Here is a 23,548-nt window from a genome sequence, read left to right as displayed (position 1 = left end):
GCTGCGTTCAGTTTACATCGGAACTGCGAACTGGGAGTGACGTCACCTACGAGTTAACGGCGTTTCCGTTGGGAAGTTGAAAAACACGGATGCTCACAGGAAAGAGAACCTCAATGTTAACATTAGATTTTAATGCAAACACTTCAGAACGTTCAAATGTAACTGTTTGTAAAAAACTTCATGTGAAACTAAAGAGACTGAGCTGCTTTAAACAGGAACATTAGCAGAGTTCACTGCTGCTGATGAGCGGAGCCGCCATCTTGGATTCTTGTTCTCTAAAGCCCCCATGACAGGAGCCTCTATGAACTTCAGTCTGAATGTAGTTTACTCTGGACCTTTGCTCAGTTCTCTATTTTTAATCATTTCTTTAATGGCTCAACTTTGTCATGACGTTTTCAAGAAGCCTAATTCACCTGCTTTACAGCTTCTGCAGGAAACCAGCGCTGATTAAAACCATTATTCCTACATTCAGTCGTATTTCTAACGGTTTTTACAAACATGTATTTCTCAGTCTGTTGTGTTCCCTGCAGTTTTATTTTCTTCCACTGCACCTGTGTTTAAACACCGGCAGAAATTACAGTTTGAATCACAGGCTGTTGCTTGTTGTGTGTGTGTGTGTGGTGTGTGTGTGTGTTGTGTCCTGCACCTTCCTTATTTTCCGTTCAAACACTGCATTGTGTTTGCTTGGTATTAATAAATATGATGCTGCTGCAGAGAGGCTGCTGACTTTCATCCTCAGATTACCAGCGGTGCAGCAGCAGCAGAGGTGAGGAGGATAAAAAAATAAAACACTAAAAAACTAAAAGCACAGGCTTCAGGCTGCAGCTCTGATTCGTCCTCTGCTGCAGCAACACGGCACAGAGGCTTCACTGCAGTGAACAGCACCTGGATCATCCCCACACATTCACAACAAACTGCACACACTGTAACACACTGTTTACTGTTTATGGCCGTTACACAACTCTTAGGTTGATCTGCACACACAAAAACTGCTTCACAGAACAGCCACGTCTTCAGTTAGAAGAGTTGAGTAGTGTGTGTGAAGTGAGCTGTTTTCATTGGGATTAATTTAGCATTTTAGCACAACAAAGACTAAAGGCCAGTTTATATTTCTGTCTCCCAGAGAGACTGTCCTCATCACACAAAAACACCACGCCGCTAATTCTGTGGTCTGTGCTAACTCTACCTGATGTGACCGTACAGGACAGTTAGAAAACTGTTTTCTTCTAAGAGGAAAATTATTTAAACTTTAGTGTCTGACCAACAAGCAGCTTCTCAGACTGTTTGTAGGTGAAAAGAGACGTGAAATCTGATCCAGTACCTGCTCTTCCTCTCATCATCTTCATCTTCATTCTCCCCGTCTCTTCCCGTCTTTTCAGCTTTGTCTCTGCCAGTAAAGTAAACACAGTCAGCTGATGTTCATCTTGCAATTAATACTAATGATTACTTCATTTTATACATGTGTTTCAGTCCCTCACACAGACTGAATTTAAAGTGTTTCAGTCTGACACTGGATGAATGGGATGTTAGCGTAGTAGCTAGCTAGCAAACTAGCTAACATTCATTTTAGCCTGCTAGTTTAAATTCACTCACCTAAACGGCCGCTGTTTAACGTCGCCACAGCAGCTATTGGTCAGGTGATAAATGACTCTAAACTACAAACACTTCACTGGTTTAATCCTCTTCTTACCTGGATCACATGTCAGCGGATTCAGCTTCTGATTCCGGTTTGTTGACAAAATCAGAGAACGGCAGTAACGACAAGATGGTTCACTCCACCTCCAGTATCTTGCAGCACGGTATCTTGGGCAGTGGTGGGTAGCGGCCATGCTGCGGGCCGTCGGGAAATGTCCCGGTGCTCCTGATCGTCTGTCCGCCGCAGTGGAACTCTCGGTTCCCTTGAAATGTAGCCACTTGTCGCTGTGACGCAAACGCAACGACTGTGATTGGTCCGTTGGGTATAACCATCGAATTTCCTCCTAAGCATTTCCGGCTGCTCCTTCTTCGCCGCCATTTTAGATTATAAATTGATATAGGAGTTTAAAAACAAAACAAACTTAGCATGAAATCCTCTTTATTTCTTATTTCTTTCTTTTTTTGGTTCTGTATTATCACATATAATGTTTGAAGGTGTACATTTCTTTATTTCTTTATATTTTGATTCTTCTTTATTTAATCTGTACGTGTGAAATGGAGCACTACAATGCAGGAAGAACTGTCAAACCACTTTCATCCTGTTGCAAAATTCTAGATTCTCTCATAGATGCTTTCTTTCATCTGTGTTTCCATGACAATGACAATTATGTTAACCTTCAATAACTACAGCTCCCACAAGGTTTTGACAAAGCATCTATCACCAAGACATATGGGAGTTGTAGTCATTGAAGGCCAAGAAAGAAACCGCTTTTTAAATGTCTGATAAAACAATGAGATGATGATATTCTTCTGCTTGTTTCAGTACTGGATACTCTTTATGTTAAAACATAAACAGGAAAACAGATGTATGGAAAATACACAAAGGTTTATATTCTGATTAGACAGTTCAACAAGTCAAACCCAAAGTAACTCGTCATACTGATGGGACCAATGTTCATGCATCAGAATCACTGCTAAGATCTGAAAGGTTAAAACAACAGCTCTGTTTAGAAAGTTAATTTCAACTAATAAAACAACAAAAATAAATGAACAATTTATCTAAAAAGCGATACGGCCGCAGAAGACGGGACACGTGGGCAAGCGTAGAGGGCTACAGTGGCGTGGAGCCAACAGCAGAATTGGGACAGCGTGTTGAGGCTGCGGCGTGCAGCGGAGCAAAAGCTGAAGCTGCGTTCCTATATGCCTGCCCTAGACTAACTAAAGCTAACCCCCTCTCTACCTGAGAAAATTGGACCATTGGCCATTGGACGGGTCAGTCCCCTGGGATCCCAGATGGTCGGTCGCTGTCTGAGAAGACATACATGGTTTAAGTCTGTTAAAGGGTTTAAAATATAAATCTGCAAAGTAACTAGGAACTAAATACATGTGACAGATGTGGAGTAAAAAGTCAAATATTCTTCTCAGAAAATGAGTAGAGGCATAAAGTAACACATGTCGGAAAAACTTCAAGTAACTCAAGTACAAATAATTAAACTTTTCTGTGTGTTACATTAAAGTGATTTACACAATTAAATCAATGATTATAATCCAATAATATAATATTTATCATTCTAAAAGGGGTCAATCTGCATTTTGAGTACTTTTATTTTTGATACAGGACTTTCTACACTACTATGTCTACACTATGGTATTGCTTCGTTTACTTTAATTGATTTGTTGAAGGAGCATTTTAAGGTTCAGTTTAGATTTTTATTATCTCGTCATATTGGTAGTTTATTTTGTAATAATGCACTAAAGTGATCACATGTTTTGTTTTATCTAAAATAGTAAATTACAAAGTGAACACAGCTCTCAAATACAGTCAAGTTTCATTTTGACTGGATTACTTTTCTTCTACCCTGAAGTTAACGATCAGAGTATTTTTTCCACTGTTGTTTACATAATATTAACAATTAAAGCTGTTGAGATTTTAAACTTTGCGTTCAAACTTGCACAAAGTGTCATTAATTATCATCCTCCTCCTTCTCCTCACCATCACTGTCCTCCTGACAGCCGCTGAGCCACAGCCGCTGCCATGGCAGCGCCCTTCCCACTGCCATCCTTTGATTCCTGGAAGGTGATGCTACATTCGGGGGCGAGGCGGCGCACCGTCGCCTGGAGCTCCTCACGGAAACTACAGAGAGCAGAAACAGGGAGGGAGGAGGAAGATGGAGAGAGAAGGATTGAGAGGAAATAAGACGAAAGAGAGAGAGAAGAAGGAAAAGAAAAGTTAATTAACAGAAGAAAATGTTTTAGATTCCAACTGAAGGAACTCTCACGAAACCGATATGAAACATAATTTTCTCTTTCAAACAACACAGACAAGTGATTTAGAGCAACAGATATGTGTGTTGTAGCAGATAAAATTTCAGCTGAAAAAAATCCTTAACTCTCATCACACATGGCAGGAAATAATTGTGAAGGAAAGAGAGGTGACAGGACTTTTAAGCAGTGAGATGGTATTTTCTCAACATGCTTTTCTTCCCACAAAGGCAGGAAGTGTGTTAATGTGTCAACACCCAGCGCCATGTCCTGCCTGTTCACACAGACACATAAATATAATTTGATATTTCTCAAAAAAACTAAGAGAAAAAACCCACTTGTAACAGGAATAATAACTTTGATCTCTGGCTCAAAGATAGTTTGAGCCTTTACTGAACATGTGAGAATGTCTCTTTGTGGTTTTTCCAGTCTGTCCTGCTTTTCCGACCCTCTGAACTTTACATTTTCCAAACTTTAGTTACAGTAGAATTTGTCAGCCAGACTCAACGTCGTTTTTAAGTAAAAATAATTGCTCATAAATGATAAATAGGAGGTTAAAGTGGAGTTAAACTGCAACCAAGCACGTTTTAAAAGCGCCTCAGTCTCATATTCCCTCTTACTTGGGGTGTTCACTGTAGACTGTTCCGTCCACCCCCACGGTGGTCTTCAGGTGGTCCAGCCTGCGGTAGGTACGGATACGGTTGGCGATGGTCGCCAGGGCAGCGCCGCAGAGATGGGCAGAGCGCGATGAGATCTTGTTGCAGACCAGACGCACCACCCGGACGTCAACAGGATCCCATTTCAGGCCCAACTTGGTCAGAATTTTCTTGCCATTTTCCAGACCGTTGTCCTCCCTGAACCAGAGACAGGAAATAAAGATGGACAAAATGGAGGATGGACATTCAAGAACCAGTACCAGCCCCTAAGTATTTTATTAGCACCTTCAAGACAAAAGACAAACAAGCCTCTGTCAAACACTCACTCTTCGATCTCAGAGATGAACTTCGTCTGGAATTTGCCCGGGGTCCTCAGCGCCTTCCGACGTCTGTCCGTTAAACAGCAGCTTGTCCTCCGTTAGCTTCACCAACAGCAGTCGAACAATTTCCCCCAAATACATACCGCTGATCATTTTCTCAAAGCTAAAGGAGAAATCAAATCAAATCAAATGGTTTTTGTATTGTTCCGCCTCTTAGTGGCCAAACATTGTTTAATGCAACTGGTGTGTAGATGCCAACGTCTACAATTCGTTGCTTATTAACCAAAATTGACTATATAAGAAAAATGCAGGTGTCAAAGTTATCAACAACTTACTGCTACAAATACATGACTTTTTAGTTTGTAAGTGCTGCTGTTGATTTGTAATTAATAAAAGTTTCTCCACATGATCGTCATACGTACGTGTGGACACCAGGGTTGATGGACATCTTGTCCACCTGCACGTCAAACTCCGTCAGGATGTTCCTCAGGGAGCCGTTGTCTCCGAAGCCGCCCCACTCCGTGTTGATGCACATCCGTCCGTCGTCGCCCTCCACCCGCTTCACGTTCTTCATCTCCTCCATGTAGCAAGCATTGGTTCCCGTACCTGGGGAGGAACACATGGGCTGTTTTTTTGGTAACACTGCTGCCTCCAAATTGAGAATGATCTTCTATCCACTTGTTTAGTCTGACATCACAACCGAGGAAATTGTTGTTTCAGGGTCCAACTTCTCAGAGTCACTCCTGTTTTCAAGATGTTGCAGTGCTGTGTCCATGTTGTTTGAACAGATTGCTAGGTTAGCTAGCTAACTCACTAACCCAAAAGCGGTTACCAAGCTATGGGTTTCACAGGGTGTTTCTTGCTATGAGCCCACATCTTCGTGTTTTGGTTGTCACTCATTTTCTGTGCTGCCCAAAAATAGCAAAAATAGCTAGCTATCTATTTTAATCTTAACTGGGTGAGGATAGCTAGCTAAGGCCAGCTTTATACGCCTTAGCTGGACAGCACAGGAAGGATGTGGACCCATAGCAAGAAACACCCTGTAAATCCCACAGCTTATATCAGAGGTACCTGCTTTTACCAGCGGGTGCTAACTGGTGCTAACGTTAGCTAGGGTAGTTGGCCAATGTTAGTACCTGCTGGCGTCAAACTTTGTTTTTCTTAATTCGTTTAAAAACTGCAACCAATCCTTCTTTCTTGTCACAAGGAAAGCAAGTAAAAAAGTAGTAGAAATAACAGAAAATAAGTAGAATAACAACTTAGTAGTTTTTTGTGGTCTCAGATCTGTTCAAACAACACAGAACAAAACACTGCAGCATATTGAAAAAACCTCTGCAGAGGGGTACAAAAAGGGTAGATACCTGCAGCCACCATTCTGTATACAGTATATGTCATATGGCAGATATCATCTCTAAAGCCTGACAAACAAATTCATTAAAAATGAACTGTTACCAATGATCATGCCGATCTCACAGCTCTGGTCCCTGTAGCCACAGCTCATCATTGTGCCCACAGTGTCGTTCACCATGGCAACCGAGCCTATATCATAGTCCTGCAGAGACAGAGATAGATAGAGGGACAGGTGTGTTTACGTCCTTCCTATTTATAAACTGAATAAAAAATAACCTGCACACCTACACACACATTACGCTCACAAAGAGAAAGTGTCACAATGTTTTTTTATGAAGAGTCTGAGCATCATTTTGAGAGACAGCAAAGGAAGAAGAGGTGGAGGAAAACCAGCTCGAGTCAGATTCATGCTCATCTACAAATATTTTCACTTTATGACAATAAAGGGAGGTGCTCCTAATAAATTGGACACTGAGAGAAATCCACTAGAGAAGAGGAGTGGTGGAGGAAGTGTTTAAGTCAAGTCATTTATTTATATAGCGCCAATTCACGACAGAAGTTGTGAATTCACAACATCTCGAGGCAACTCCAGAGTCCAACTGAACTCACGAATCCCTGCCTGAGAAATCAACACTCCTGAAGCTTCAAGCCACGACAACCTTTTTGAGAACTTGGAACTGTATTGGTGGACACAGGGCTGTGCAATATGGCAATATATATTGAATGACAAAATAAAAACGCCCATTGTTTCATATTATGCTCTAGAACCTGGGCGATGGGAGGAGATAACGGCGACCATTGCAACTTATATCCTTCCAATCCTATCCAACAAATGTCTCCAACACCACCTTGAACAATCTAAGCAGTCTTCAGCTCAGGGTGAAACTAACATCAATGCAATAAACCAGATGAAGAGAAAGCTGAGTTAGAAAATAGAAAAGTAACCAGGAGCTCGCTGCCGACCAACTAAGCAAAGCCCCTGATGAGTCCTTCAGTCTACAACATCAAGCAATCGAGAAAATGGACCATTTAAAATCTCAGAACAGAGACTATCACCTGCAGCAAACATGCGCAGCCACATGTAAATTACCATCTAGGTAAAGTGGCCGACCATCCCCAGAGGCTCCAGTTTAACTGTGTAGCAAGAAGTGCTCTGAGTTATTATATTTAATCACTGACCCCTCTCTTTTGAATCGCTTCTCTCAGCAGCTTCACAACGTCTTCTCCCTCCACGCCGGAGCACTTAAAGCCTTTGGTCCAGCGGATCAGGATGCCCTGTTGTAGAGAGAGATGTTAAATATTCAGATATTATAGGAAAAGACAAACAAGCTTGTTTCATTCGAAATGAACATTTACAGTACACTGGACCTCATGCAAAAACATTTCCTTATTCTTATCCTCTTGCTTTTTTCTGTGAGGTTTGTTTATACAAGTGTTTCAAGTCTTCAAGTCAGTAAATTGCTCATGTCAGCCTCATGAAAACCATCTGTAGGTGTGTGATCATTTGCATAATAGATTCCATTTAAATTGCCTTATAAGGCTTCCTGTTCTGCTCTGTTTGTGGGGAAGTTTCCTTCCAAAGAAATGTTCAAGAGAATCATTTATCACATTAGAGAACCAATGAAACCATAAGATCTAGTAAATCAGCTGCTGTGCTATAGTATTTCACTCAGGTGTTATTATTTCAAACTGTGCAATATCAAGTTAAATCCAATTCCTTACTGTGTATATAGTTCTGTTTATATTGTTCATATGGTTTATATTTGTTTATATATTGTCTTGTTTATATTTTGCTTGTATTTGCTTATTGATGCCTTTTCCTATTTTGTTGTCCCTGTTTGCAGCTAAAAAAATTATAAATTTTGTGGGACCAATAACAGATTATTTTATCTTAAACTGGCAGCCACGATGATGAAAACTTCAAACTTTAAACTTCATTCATTTTAAAGGACCAGTTTGTGGGATTTAGTGACATCTAGTGGTCAGAACGCAGATTGCAACCAACTGAATATCCCTTCCTTTCCAAGGTTGTAGGAGAAGCTACAGCGGCCTTCAAGTAATGTTAAAAAAGCAAAAGGAGAAAGGAGACTACAGTGTTTGGTTTGTCCATTCTGGGCTACTGTAGAAAAATGGTAATTGGTAATTCAATGCTAACAAAAATGTAATGATTCTTACTTTTAGATGATTAAACACTAATGAAAACATTAGAAATATTGTATTCCATTTCTGCCGATAGATCTATGTCCATGTGACTTGTACAACACATCTGGACTTCTGTTTGTACCTTTGGACATTGGTGAATTGGGGAATGCCAAATGATAAAAGACCTATTCTCTAAAATTGCTTATATGTGCAGATTAAGAGTGAATCTATCCATATGAATGGTTGTTGCATGAGGCCCACTAACTGTACATTTGAGGAGCTTTTGACTTTGACAGTACAGACCTTGTCGATTTCTTTCTGTTCACAGGGGAAGGAGAAGGTGAAGCCCAGAGGAAGGGCTTGTCCCTTCAGATTCTGAGCGTCGAGGAAGTCACCGAGACAGGCTGCGATGTGGTCGAACAGCTGGACAGACGGATACGGATACGGATAGATAGTTTTCAACGTAAACATCTGAAAACATGACAGCTGAAAGTCTCTGACTAAATATTTCTGCATCTACAGGTAATATTTATACCTGTTGTCCAGTTCCCAGCATGATTTTCTTTGGGATGGCATGCTGACTGACCTTCAGCACTTTCTGCTCCTCCTCCACCACACGGACGTGAAGGACACGGAAGTTTGTTCCACCGAGATCTAACGCCAGGAAGTCACCACTCTCTGACGGAAGACATTCATAAGGGCATTCATCATTCAGCAAATTCCTGCTTGTAGGATTCCCATGTATCCATCAATCTATCTAAAATATAGAGGTTCTTACCCGTCCCATCGGGTGTGGCTCTGACGAAGGTGGGCAGCATCTTCACGGCCGCCTTGTTATGTGTGCGTTTATTTAAACCTCGAATCATATCCGTCCACAGCCAAGCAGAAATCCCCCGCAGCTTGTTGGGAGACAGGTCGAAAGGCTTCAGGTACTTCTGCACCTGTAGAGACAGAAATACAACAAATATATGTGGGAGTCATCCCAAAGGGATCAATAAAATCAAGTCTAAGTCTATGACTTTGACAGTTAAGGAGACAGAAGACAGTTCACAACTTCAGCCACAGGATGGCAGCGTTTCCTCAGAATCTGCACACTTCCTGATGCACACTGACCAATTTAAACCACAGTTTGAAGTATTTTCCTTCTTTGATCAGTGTTTCCATAGTTGGGTTTAGATAACTGGAGTTCAGGCTGACAAAAGGAGATAAAAATAGACTTCAACATAAAGGCAGTTATTCCAGTAACAAAGGCCGACCTGTGCAGAAATGATTCCCAACAAACCTGAATGGATAGTTTGTCGTTGGAGAAACAGTACAGCTCATGGTATTCTAGGAATTTACAGCTGATGTCTGACATATGTCCTTTACTGCTGCTTGAACAGGAACAAAAGAGAGGAAGTTCTCTGAATCATATCCCAATGTGACTATATACTATATGTGCTGTATATATATGTGTATATACCGACTGATTATCCATTTCCACATAAAAATATACACACATATTCACAAGGAAAATATGTAAAAATCTGTAGCTTATCCGTTAGTATATAAGTAGGTTTTCAAGGTTTTCAATAAAACCTTTTTGTTAATTGGCCTAAAGTGTAACTATAATGAGACAGACTAATGTTTGGGACTTGTTTTCAACAGTGAAAGTAAATCAAATGCCGTCTTCATTTGTAAAATGAGTAAAAATGTGTTATGACTCAAACTTAAAGCTCTGTTTCTTAGCAATAATAAACTGTTCACATGTTTATTCAGTGTGATGTATGAGTCTTTTAAGTGTAAAGTACTGAGTTTGTCTCCTTGTCATCATCTGATTGAGTTTCCATCAAGAAATGTTCACAGTCACTTCACATAGAGGCTCTGGTCCTGGGTCTGTTCCTAGAAATTCAGCCATGACGCTAATAAGCCAACCACCCATCACGTTCAGGGGAACCTGTCTGTAAGTCACCAAACAGCCTAATTTCACCAACAGACTTCATTGGTTATGAAAAAATCACCCAACTTAGAGTGAGATGTAGTCAAAAGATACACCCCAAATTTTTCTCTGTCAATAGAAATTCAAGAACCTCCTGTGTCAGAGGTAAATTAAGCAGGAAGAGGCCTGGCTGGCACTGCATGTTATGATCCTCTGGAGATGGCAGCAACAATTCACGTTTCTCTTCCTGTTTTCTGCTTCCTTCAAAGCTGGAAAAACACTGCACTGGTTTTTAAAAGCTGATGTGATTAAACTCCACCTAAATGTTTCTACATTTACTGGTGTTAAGAGTACAGTGGGGGCGTCCAGGTGATTGAGTTTTGTTGTTTGGGTTTATACTCACGCTGACTGAGCTTCAGAGTGTTTACACAAATTTACAACAAACTCATTTTAAGTAAAGTTTACTGCATCCTAACTGACCACCCTCATCTCTAACCTCCAGAAATACGAGCTGCCGACATGTCGCCACGTCCCATTTAGAGACTAAAAGGGAAACCATTATATTTTAAGGTTATGACTCAGCGCAATTACTCAAATACAATTTAGAAATCTTTGAACTTTACTTGACTCCAACCATTTGATTCTATTTTATACCTCTACCACACAGATTATCTGGTGACCTTTTGGAGGGACCCAGCCCCTAGATTGGGAACCACTGGACTAGAACTATCTAACTGTATAAAAAGTAGTTAAAACCAGCTACAGTCAGAGAAGTACTTTTACAGCTGATACTTCTCATACTACTGGATTCTTAGTTGTAATGGAGTATTTGTACATGGTTATACTGGTATATAGTGATCTGAGTACTTCTTCCACTGCTGGTTTTTGGTTCAGATTAGTGAGACGATGCTGCTTCCTGTCCTGTTTCTATGGACGACCTTTGTTGTATTGTCTGCACTGGCACCACCGACACAAACTTCCCTTTTTAGATGAACCTGACCTCACATGGACCGATGAGCAGCTCATTTACTGGGATTAAAAGAGAAATACTTCAGCAGAGATTTGTGTAAACATCTTTCTCCAAACTGCTGATTGTTTTTTAACAGATAAATAATTTGTCTGAAAAATCTTTCAGTTCAAGACCCAACGTTTAAAGGCAAACAATTAATCAATCGAGTTGAGATAGCTGCTGATTAATTATCTGTTGCTTGACTAATCATTGTAGCTTTAGGTGTCTCAGAATACTTTGTTGTTGATGTTTGTTTCTCCTATATCTGTGTCTTTATCAGGTCAAAGTAAACCCTCCTGAATCCAGTATAAGCTGCTCCGGACACACCCTGAAATCTCTCAATCTCAGTTCAGTCTGAGCCTCCATGTTGAAACGCATAGGACCAGTTTCATCATACAATCGATCTGTGGTCTGATAGTAAATACTGTACTTTTTTTTCTCACCATCACATGTTATTTACTGTGCTGAAATACCTCAGACGTGTTTCGACAGTCCTGCTGCTGCTGCAAACACCAAAAACATGATCCCCTGACAGAAGCAGGTTGTAAATGTTAGAGGCCTGTCACTAGGGGTGACATGGCCCCCCCAGAGATCCAAATGGCCCCAGTGGGTCATTTATCACTATTTTCTTGCATTTTAACAACTAAACAGTCAAAGAAATGACTGGTGGATTAATTGAAAATGAAATAAACTTCTACTCCAACAACTGGGGTGCATTAACCTCTTTTTTCACTCTGTACTTTATATTTTATCATTTTGAACTCTTATTTTGCTCTATCTTTTGCTGTCAATCCTAAACAATCTTTTGTTGATTGTTTCTATTTTTCTATTCTATTCTATTCTATTCTATCAGTGTCACAGGAGGAAGTGGAGAATGAAATCTTCATCTGAACACAGAGACATAAATATATATTGATGTCATTCAGAGTGAATGACACTGCCAGAGGAGATCATAAACCTCCATAAAAACCTCCTAAATCACAGATACCACTTGGAGAAGTTAGGAGACTTTGTTGGACGATTTTGTGAAGCAGTCTGGAAAAATTATGTTCTGAATGTGCAGAGACTGGAGATGGTGATTGACTTCAGACGACTGCTGTGTATATGTTGGTGGAAGATGCTGACATGGCTGCAGATAGCTGGGCGTCCACGTTGAGGCTGTAAAGAAGGAGCTGCTGCTGTCACAATGGCGATGCACGAAACCTTTACAACTCTTTACAACTCTTTACAACTCTGCACCTCTGTCTAACGAACTCCAGTCTGTTTGCACAACCTTTCACACCATGTAAACTGAAATATCATCTGTCTATTGGTTTTGGTAATGTCTCCATCTTTCAGACAAAATAAGACGATCAGTGATTAAACGTCGCAGCATCATGGCTGACTAAGACGAACCTGCAGGGAGGTTTTTTAGAACTAATGAGGAGTGTTGGGTGTGACTTCTCCATCAGTCCTGGGCCTTGTGAACTTTCAGTCATCAGGCTGAAAACTGGAAGTCTTCTATTTTAAAATTAAGGAAATAAAATTCATCATCTGTCACTGATCCGCCTGTATGAATCAGATTAATACAAACTCTGTGATTTCCTAATCTGAGAATCCTCCTGAGCAGCGAAGTCTGACTTCCTAAAAGAGACTGGCTACTCACCATGGTGCGTAACAAGACTTAAATCACAGGGATGGAAAGTTGTGGTTGTCACTTAAAGGTTTTACACAATCACACAAATGCTGTCACTTTTATATTTATCAACAATTCCTCAAAGAAACACTTGTTCCATCAAACTTCATCATACATCAAACGTTTCATATCTGATCTAGAATTAGTTCTGGTTCATTCTGGTGGTTTAATAAGTTACATTACCTGACTGAGCCTGTCCGAAGGGATGCCGTCCAGGTGCCGGTGTGAGGTTTCTCCGCTCATTTTAGCCCTCTTTGAAAAACAACTGAAATTAATGGAACTGTCATTAATTTTGCAGTATTGCAGGAATTTAAAAAAAAAAGTGGTTACGTACAGGTTGTATTTCAGCCACGCCCCGTCAGAGACTCACCTGAGCAGGAGGTAAAATATTTCTGACTTTGGCTCATTTCAGCTCGTTTTTTCCTATTTTTCCCTCTAAGATGTGACTCTAAGTTTTTAGAAGTGTCTTTAAGAGCTCACCTGTCACCTGAGGAGCAGCAGCTGAGGCTTTTCCTGACACACCTGACCCGTTTATTTAAATAAAGAAGAAGAAGAAGAGCACGTCAGGCTCCTGATCTGAGCCTGAGGGCAACAGAAAACACACCAGACCAGTCTGACAAAAGATCCTGAGATGTTCAAACATCCGACAAGTCAATGTCATTCCTCTGTGTGTGTGTGTGTGTGTGTGTGTGTGTGTGTGTGTGAGGCAGCCATCAATATACAGCAGCTGGGGTTTCAAAGCTGGGGCTTCAGGGGCCACTCTGGGGCCCTTTAAACAGGGAGGCAGAGGGTGGAGAGGAAGGAGCTGCTGTTTTACATGTAAAAAATAAAGTTTTCTTCTTCTTCTTTTTGCGCAAAAACCGCAGTAAAACCAGACAAAAGTGAAGTAACTCACCTCTGCGTCCTGCGCTGCTGCTGCTGAGTTAACTTCCTTGATGAATGACACAGAGAGTGAGAGCTCAGTGTAAGACAGTGTTTACACCCACTTCATTAATGTCACATCTGGAGACCTGCGCTGAGGATGCCTGAATGCTGATTTCTGGTAACAAGTGGACGATGAGTGACCGCAGGTGATGTTTTCAGGAGGAAGGAGGAGGAGGAGGAGGAGGAGGAGGTCTCCAACCTCTTGTCAATCATTTAGAGCATGATGTTACTTAAACAGGTTCAATTTAAAACCTTTATCAGGGTCAAACCACAGCTGAATATATAACAGTTATCTTAGTTAATTGATTCATTTTAGTCCATCTAAGTTTTTGCTGAGGTTCTGTGGCTAAAGCAGTAAAAAATAATGATCTTATATTAATAACAATAATAAATAATATGCTAAAGTCAGAGGATAAAGTTATTACAGTTTATCACCTGAGGACCATGATTATCAGACTAAACTTTTACTCCTGTGTTTCTGTTTTTTGATTTTTAATAAATAAAAACATGTTTGTGTGTTTACATCCTGTTTCTGGTTCTAATAAAGAAGCTGAAAGTGATTTTTAAAAACTGTAATGAATTAAAATAAAGTCACAAATTCATGTTTCTTTTGTCACCACCTCCAACATGAGTTTGTTCTCATACAAAATAAGAGAAAGAAAAGTGAGGAAACGAGCTAATGAGGTGGTTTTTGTAGCTTTTCAGGACTTCTGATCATTCTGAGTGTAAATATGAAAATGAACTCCTTCTGCATGTGCACAGCTGCAGCTTCAAGAGTTTCAGACTGGTATATGGGGCCAGGTTGACACCTTGGGCTTGTTGTTGTTTTCCTGGAAACATTTCTGAGCAGGTTTTGTGGTGTGGTGAGGGGCCCCTGTAGTCTTCATCCGTGTCTAGGTGTTGGTATGAGTCAAAGTCACATCCAGATGAAGGAAGGACCCGAGGTTTCCCAGCAGAACTTTGTACTGTCGGTGGTTTTAATGCTGCAGCTGATCGGTGTTTATCTCCCACTGGATGCAAAAGCTGAGACTTGGCACTTTAATGCAGGATCAATAATTTGATTTCAGATTGAATGAGAACAGAAACTCTCAGACTGTCCCTGGTTTTTTCTCCGTCACTGAGGTACATAAAGGCCAGGACCAGTTCCTACTTCACACTTGACTACACAGACTACACTACACGCAGATCGTGAGAAAGAAACATTTTCTCAAGGTCGAAAGACTTAAAGGACGCTGGTTTTTTCAGTGCATTACAGTGACTTTACTTCTGCTAATTCAAAACAAACTCTCAGTCTAAAGTGCCGATACAGTATCAAGGCCAAGTGGGGAGAAAGCAGTAAACTGTATCTCTGCAGAATGAGATATTTTCCTGCTGCGTTTTGGTCTGAAAGTGATAAAAATGGTCCACAAAGAAAACAAGTCAAGAACAAAATGATTAGTTAGCTAGCTAAACTATAAAACAATCCAAAACCTACAGTCAAAATGTTCATTTCGGTTGAACTGTCCCCTCGCTTGGAAAACTGAACTGTGTCAGAGCTGTAAATCAGAAAGGCTTGTTATTATCATAGAGCTGCTGTTCAGCTGGAGCTGTGGTCTGATGTTATTTAGCCTAGCACAGAATGCTAACATCAGTTAAAGCTGGAGGAGCTGGTAAAGCTGCTCTGATAGAACAACCTCTGTTCACATGATCTGTTCAGACTGAGTTTTCTCTGATGCCTCAGTTATGTTCACTTTATACATTTTCAGCATGTTTCCATGTCACATCTGGAGCACTTTATTGGCATTAAAAGAACTGATTTAAGTCCTATCTATCTGATAGGCTTCTGTTTGTACATGTTAACAACTACTCCTCCATACACACAAAAGTTAGACATGGAGTTCCACAAGGGTCAGAGCTTGGACCAATCCTCTTCATCTTGTGCTTCCTTTGGGCAACATTATCAGTATTCACTCCATAAAGTTCCATTGTTATGCAGATGATACACAGCTTTATCTGTCAATGGAGCCTAATGAAACCAATCATCTAGACAAATTCCAGGCTTGTCTTAGGGACATTAAAACTTGGATGACAAACAACTTTTTACTACTGAACTCAGATAAAATTGAAATCATTATAATTGGTCCTGAACACATCAGAAACAAACTTTCTAATGATGTAGCTCCACTAGACGGCATTGCCCTGGCTCCCAGCTCCACTGTAAAGAATCTGGGAGTCACCTTTGATCAGGATTTGTCCTTTACCTCACACATAAAACAAACTTCTAGGACTGCCTTCTTTCATCTGCGTAACATCTCCAAAATTAGACATTTTCTGTCCCAAAAAGATGCAGAAAAACTAGTCCATGCATTTGTTACTTCTAGGCTGGACTACTGTAATTCATTATTATCAGGCTGCTACAACAAGTCTGTAAAGACCTGCAGCTGATTCAAAATGCTGCAGCACGACTACAGACAGGAACTAGGAAAAGAGATCACATTTCTCCTGTGTTAGCCTCTCTACATTGGCTCCCAGTCAAATCCAGAGTAGAATTCAAAATCCTCCTCCTCACATACAAAGCCCTTAATGGTCAGGCTCCATCTTACTTTAAAGATCTCATAGTCCCCTACAATCCCACCAGGACTCTGTGCTCCCAAAATGCTGGTTTACTGGTAGTTCCCAGAGTTTCCAAGAGTAGAATGGGAGGCAGAGCCTTCAGTTATCAGGCTCCTCTACTGTGGAACCTTCTCCCAGTTTGGGTCCGGGAGGCAGACACCCTCTGTACCTTTAAGAGTAGGCTTAAAACTTTCCTCTTTGATAAAGCTTATAGTTAGGGTTGGCTCAGGCTTGAACCATCCCTTAGTTATGCTGCTATAGGCCTAGACTGCCAGGAGATCTCCCATGATGCACTGAGCTCTCTCTCTCTCTCTCTCTCTCTCTCTCTCTCTCTCTCCCTCTCTCCATCAGTATGGATTCATATCCCATGTTACATGTTACTAACTCAGTATCTCCTCTTTCCTGTAGTATTGTGCTCTCCCGTCTCTCTCTCCTCTTCTGTCTCTTTTTGCAGGTATTTCTGCCTCTGGAGCTGTAGAGTCTGAGTCTCACTCTAAGTTATTCACTCTGTTTTTCTATCTCTTGATTTGTCCTAAATGTTCCTCAGTGTTTTTTTTTTTAATGTTTTTATTTCAAGCTTAATAAATAATCATCAGTTTAAAAATACACTTTGAAGGTGTGTTATTTGTCTTAAAATTTAAAGTTTATCAAATTACAAGGTTTAGAAAAATTTCTCCGCAGTCTTTTTTGTCAGCTGTTAATTAATAATAATATATAGTATTGTGTATCTATTCTATTCTATTCTATATTGTGTATACAGTACGAGTACTGTAAAATAACGGTAACGTGCTGTGTCTTTGCTGCCAGCACTGAAAACTTTGTTACAGTGCACAGCTGCAGCTTCAAGAGTTTCAGACTGGTATATGGGGCCAGGTTGACACCTTGGTCTCTTTATTCCTGGAAACATTTCTGAGCAGGTTTTGTGGTGTGGTGAGGGGCCCCTGTAGTCTTCATCCGTGTCTAGGTGTTGGTATGAGTCAAAGTCACATCCAGATGAAGGAAGGACCCGAGGTTTCCCAGCAGAACTTTGTACTGTCGGTGGTTTTAATGCTGCAGCTGATCGGTGTTTATCTCCCACTGGATGCAAAAGCTGAGACTTGGCACTTTAATGCAGGATCAATAATTTGATTTCAGATTGAATGAGAACAGAAACTCTCAGACTGTCCCTGGTTTTCTCTCCGTCACTGAGGTACATAAAGGCCAGGACCAGTTCCTACTTCACACTTCACTACACAGCTTTTTAAAGAAGGTCATGATCCACATTGCAAGTCTTACAGTCTTCACATTGCTGCGCTGCTTTAAAGCCGCACAGGAAACACAAACCTCAGGCTGGCACCAGGTATCGACAGCAGCATGATGCAGCGATGCAGATCGTGAGAAAGAAACATTTTCTCAAGGACGAAAGACTAAAAAGACGCTGGTTTTTTCAGTGTATTACAGTGACTTTACTTCTGCTAATTCAAAACAAACTCTCAGTCTAAAGTGCTGATACAGTATCAAGGCCAAGTGGGGAGAAAGCAGTAAACTGTATCTCTGCAGAATGAGATATTTTCCTGCTGCGTTTTGGTCTGAAAGTGATAAAAATGGTCCACAAAGAAAACAAGTCAAGAACAAAATGATTAATCAGGACAGTGACAGATGCAAACTCCCTCTAAACACTGTGATCCAGGAAGTCTAAAGAGGAAACTCAGCCTGAAGACGTGCTGTACAGGCTGGAGGAGGATTGGGAAAAGGCTCTGACTCCCGTTTATGTGCTAAGAAATGTGAACATTTGCCAGGAAATCTGCTGAGGAAGATGTTCTTCTGTTATTCTGACAACTCACCGGAGTTTAAAGGAGAATCAGAAATCTTTGTTTGAATTATTGAAATGATTGTTAATCATTGTATGTGGTTTTATTTTTGACCATATAGTACAGTTACTTTTAATTTAATTGATTTGTTGCGTTCAAACTTGCTCAGAGTGTCATTAATTATCTTCCTCCTCCTCTTCCTCCTCCTCACCGTCACTGTCCTCTAACAGCCGGGACTGGAGCGCCAGCCGCTGAGCCACGGCTGTTACCATGGCAGCGCCCTTCCCACTGCCGTCCTCTGAGACCAGGAAGGTGATGCTACATTCGGGGGCGAGGAGGCGTACCGTCGCCTGGAGCTCCTCACTGAAACTACAGAGAGCAGAAACAGGGAGGGAGGAGGAAGATGGAGAGAGAAGGATTGAGAGGAAATAAGACGAAAGAGAGAGAGAAGAAGGAAAAGAAAACTTAATTAACAGAAGAAAATGTTTTAGATTCCAACTGAAGGAACTCTCACGAAACTGATATGAAACATAATTTTCTCTTTCAAACAACACAGACAAGTGATCTAGAGCAACAGATATGTGTGTTGTAGCAGATAAAATTTCAGCGATCTTAACTCTCATCACACATGGCAGGAAATAATTGTGAAGGAAAGAGAGGTGACAGGACTTTTAAGCAGTGAGATGGTATTTTCTCAACATGCTTTTCTTCCCACAAAGGCAGGAAGTGTGTTAATGTGTCGACACCCAGCGCCATGTCCTGCCTGTTCACACAGACACATAAATATAATTTGATATTTCTCAAAAAAACTAAGAGAAAAAACCCACTTGTAACAGGAATAATAACTTTGATCTCTGGCTCAAAGATAGTTTGAGCCTTTACTGAACATGTGAGAATGTCTCTTTGTGGCTTCTTCCAGTCTGTCCTGCTTTTCCGACCCTCCAAACTTTACATTTTCCAAACTTTAGTTACAGAAGAATTTGTCAGCCAGACTAAAAATAATTGCTGTTGCTAAAGTGGAGTTAAACTGCAACCAAGCACGTTTTAAAAGCGTCTCAGTCTCATATTCCCTCTTACTTGGGGTGTTTCCTGTAGACTGTTCCGTCCACCCCCACGGTGGTCTTCAGGTGGTCCAGCCCGTGGTTGGTACGGATACGGTTGGCGATGGTCGCCAGGGCAGCGCCGCAGAGACGGGCAGAGCGCGATGAGATGTTGTCGCAGACCAGACGCACCACCCGGACGTCGACAAGATCCCATTTCAGGCCCAACTCGGTCAGAATTTTCTTGCCATTTTCCAGACCGTTGTCCTTCCTGAACCAGAGACAGGAAATAAAGATGGACAAAATGGAGGATGGACATTCAAGAACCAGTACCAGCCCCTAAGTATTTTATTAGCACCTTCAAGACAAAAGACAAACAAGCCTCTGTCAAACACTCACTCTTCGATCTCAGAGATGAACTTCGTCTGGAATTTGCCCGGGGTCCTCAGCGCCTCCGACGTCTGTCCGTTAAACAGCAGCTTGTCCTCCGTTAGCTTCACCAACAGCAGTCGAACAATTTCCCCCAAATACATACCGCTGATCATTTTCTCAAAGCTAAAGGAGAAATCAAATCAACAGCTGGTTTTTGTATTGTTCCGCCTCTTAGTGGCCAAACATTGTTTAATGCAACTGGTGTGTAGACGCCAACGTCTACAATTCGTTGCTCATTAACCAAAATTGACTATATAAGAAAAATGCAGGTGTCAAAGTTATCAACAACTTACTGCTACAAATACATGACTTTTTAGTTTGTAAGTGCTGCTGTTGATTTGTAATTAATAAAAGTTTCTCCACATGATCGTCATACGTACGTGTGGACACCAGGGTTGATGGACATCTTGTCCACCTGCACGTCAAACTCCGTCAGGATGTCGCTCAGGGAGCCGTCGTCTCCGAAGCCGCCCCACTCCGTGTTGATGCACATCCGTCCGTCCTCGCCCTCCACCCGCTTCACGTTCTTCATCTCCTCCATGTAGCAAGCATTGGTTCCCGTACCTGAGGAGGAAGATGTTGATTGTTTTTTTGGTAACAAATCATATGTAATCTTCTATTCGCTAGGTTAGCTAGCTAACCCACTACCCTAAAGTGAAAGAGCAGGTACCCCTGATACAAGCTATGGGCTTCACAGGGTGTTTCTTGTTATGAGCCCACATCTTTGTGTTTTGGTTGTCAGTCCTTTTCTGTGCTGTCCCAAAATAGCAAAAGTAGCTAGCTAAGGTCATCTATTTTAATCTTAAGTGGGTGAGGATAGCTAGCTAAGGCCAGCTTTATACACCTTAGCTGGGACAGCACAGGAAGGATGTGGACCCATAGCAAGAAACACCCTGTAAATCCCACAGCTTATATTAGGGGTACCTGCTTTTACCAGCGGGTGCTAACTGGTGCTAACGTTAGCTAGGGAAGTTGGCCAATGTTAGCACCAGCTGACATTAAATTTTGTTTTTCTTAACTTATTTAAAAACTGTAACCTATCAACTGCATCCAATTCCTCTTTCTCATCACTAGAAAAGCAAGTAAAAAGTAGTAGAAAAAATAGGAAAAAGTAGAATAACAATTAGTTCACAATTAGTTTTTCGTGGTCTCAGATCTGTTCAAACCTATTGAAAAAGGAGTTGGAAGTTGGACCTGGAAACGGCATTTTCATCTGTAATGACATCACGACTTAAGTTTAGCTCTTAGCTTAGCATCAAGTCTGACTGTATTGTATATGATGATAAAAAACTTGTTGTTTCTAGTTTGTTTTCAAGGAAATCATTGCAAATTTCTTTGTAAAAACTCAGGATCTACTTGTTAGTTTTGTATATAATCATGCTTGACTTTGGAGGTTACAAAAAGGGTAGATACCTGCAGCCACCATTCTGTATACAGTATATGTCATATGGCAGATATCATCTCTAAAGCTTGACAAACAAATTCATTAAAAATGAACTGTTACCAATGATCATGCCGATCTCACAGCTCTGGTCCCTGTAGCCACAGCTCATCATTGTGCCCACAGTGTCGTTCACCATGGCAACCGAGCCTATATCATAGTCCTGCAGAGACAGAGATAGATAGAGGGACAGGTGTGTTTACGTCCTTCCTATTTATAAACTGAATAAAAAATAACCTGCACACCTACACACACATTACGCTCACAACGAGAAAGTGTCACAGTGTTTTTTTATGAAGAGTCTGAGCATCATTTTGAGAGACAGCAAAGGAAGAAGAGATGGAGGAAAACCAGCTCGAGTCAGATTCATGCTCATGCTACAAATATCACATCATACAGCACAAGAAATAGACTGATGGTTTCTTTCTATGCATACGTAACACTTTAAATACTGGGCTTTAACACCTCCCTTTAACCGTGTAGCAAGAAGTGTTTTGTGGTAATTTGATTACTTGCACATTTGTATGGTAATATGCAACACTAATGTAAAACCTAAAATGAAATAAAGGTCTTAAAGTGCTCTGTTGAGACTGTGTGTCAAAATACACTGAATGTTTCAGATGAAAATATTCTTAAATGATTTTGTATTTAATCAAATTATAACCAAATAACTTCAGGAGTCAGGAGAAAAGGGTCTGATCAGTTTAGTCCTTTAGAGGGTTAATCAGGCCTTGATTCTTGTAGTGGTTTGATCTGTTTTAGAAGTTTATGATGTAAACTAAGAACTACAGCTGTCAGATAAATATAGTGGAGTAGAGAAGTAAACAGACAGTCAAGACATCAACCTGTTATTTTCTTGATTAATAAATTAAGTATTTTGTCTATAAAATGTCAGAAGATGCTGAAAAATATCTGTCAACCGGCAAACCAATTATTTGTCGAATCGTTGCACATTACGCATTACATTACATGTTTTTTTGTTTTCTTTTTGTAATCACTGACCCCTCTCCTTTGAATCGCTTCTTTCAGCAGCTTCACGACGTCTTTTCCCTCCACTCCGGAGCAGTTGAAGCCTTTGGTCCAGCGGATCAGGATGCTCTGTTGTAGAGAGAGATGCTAAGATTTAACAGGAATCGATGAATTTTTTCTGTGAGGTTTGTTCATATCAGTGGTTCTAGTCAGGTTTCAAGTCAGTAAATTGCTCATGTCAGCCTCATGAAAACCATCTGTAGGTGTGTGATCATTGGCATAAGAGATGCCTTTTAAATCGCCTTATAAGGCTTCCTGTTCTGCTCTGTTTGGAATATTTTCATGTTTCATTGTCAGAAATCAGCAGATAGAGAGGAGAATCATTTATCACATTAGAGAACCAATGAAACCATAAGATCTAGTAAATCAGCTGCTGTGCTATAGTATTTCACTCAGGGTTATTATTTCAAACTGTGCAATATCAGAGTTAAATCCAATTCCTTACTGTGTATATAGTTCTGTTTATATTGTTCATATGGTTTATATTTGTTTATATATTGTCTTGTTTATATTTTGCTTGTATTTGCTTATTGATGCCTTTTCCTATTTTGTTGTCCCTGTTTGCTGCTAAAAAAATTATAAATTTTGTGGGACCAATAACAGATTATTTTATCTTAAACTGGCAGCCACGATGATGAAAACTTATAATTTTAAACTTCATTCATTTTAAAGGACCAGTTTGTGGGATTTAGTGACATCTAGTGGTCAGAACGCAGATTGCAACCAACTGAATATCCCTTCCTTTCCAAGGTTGTAGGAGAAGCTACAGTGGCCTTCAAGTAATGTTAAAAAAGCAAAAGGAGAAAGGAAATTACAGTGTTTGGTTTGTCCATTCTGGGCTACTGTAGAAAAATGGTAGAGCAACATGATGGGCTCATTGTGTACATATGGAGGGATAATTCTATGCTAACAAAAATGTAATGATTCTTACTTTTAGATGATTAAACACTAATGAAAACATTAGAAATATTGTATTCCATTTCTGCCGATAGATCTATGTCCATGTGACTTGTACAACACATCTGGACTTCTGTTTGTACCTTTGGACATTGGTGAATTGGGGAATGCCAAATGATAAGACTAACTGTACATTTGAGGAGCTTTTGACTTTGACAGTACAGACCTTGTCGATTTCTTTCTGTTCACAGGGGAAGGAGAAGGTGAAGCCCAGAGGAAGGGTTTGTCCCTTCAGATTCTGAGCGTCGAGGAAGTCACCGAGACAGGCTGCGATGTGGTCGAACAGCTGGACAGACGGAACGGATAGATAGTTTTCAACGTAAACATCTGAAAACACGACAGCTGAAAGTCTCTGACTAAATATTTCTATATCTAC

At 40.6% G+C, this 23,548-nt stretch overlaps 1 protein-coding gene across 1 annotated transcript in view; it reads right to left on the bottom strand.

The window, feature by feature from the left end:
• Positions 1–2,252: 2,252 nt before the first annotated feature.
• Positions 2,253–23,548, bottom strand: part of LOC108896045 (hexokinase-2-like) — a 30,127-nt gene continuing 8,831 nt past the window's right edge. Inside the window, 20 exon segments of the mRNA XM_051078637.1 lie at positions 2,253–2,943; positions 3,629–3,769; positions 4,518–4,751; positions 4,880–4,932; positions 4,934–5,036; positions 5,296–5,479; positions 6,326–6,425; positions 7,403–7,498; positions 8,669–8,788; positions 8,901–9,043; positions 9,144–9,306; positions 13,151–13,232; positions 13,863–13,952; positions 18,451–18,642; positions 19,351–19,584; positions 19,713–19,868; positions 20,126–20,309; positions 21,250–21,349; positions 22,189–22,284; positions 23,339–23,458. Of these exon segments, the coding sequence (XP_050934594.1) occupies positions 3,631–3,769; positions 4,518–4,751; positions 4,880–4,932; positions 4,934–5,036; positions 5,296–5,479; positions 6,326–6,425; positions 7,403–7,498; positions 8,669–8,788; positions 8,901–9,043; positions 9,144–9,306; positions 13,151–13,232; positions 13,863–13,952; positions 18,451–18,642; positions 19,351–19,584; positions 19,713–19,868; positions 20,126–20,309; positions 21,250–21,349; positions 22,189–22,284; positions 23,339–23,458 (2,589 nt within the window). The 3' untranslated portion in view covers positions 2,253–2,943; positions 3,629–3,630.

This window comes from Lates calcarifer, linkage group LG20 (assembly GCF_001640805.2).
Source record: "Lates calcarifer isolate ASB-BC8 linkage group LG20, TLL_Latcal_v3, whole genome shotgun sequence".
Classification (NCBI taxonomy): domain Eukaryota; kingdom Metazoa; phylum Chordata; class Actinopteri; family Centropomidae; genus Lates; species Lates calcarifer.
This window is presented reverse-complemented; position numbering and strand designations above follow the sequence as displayed.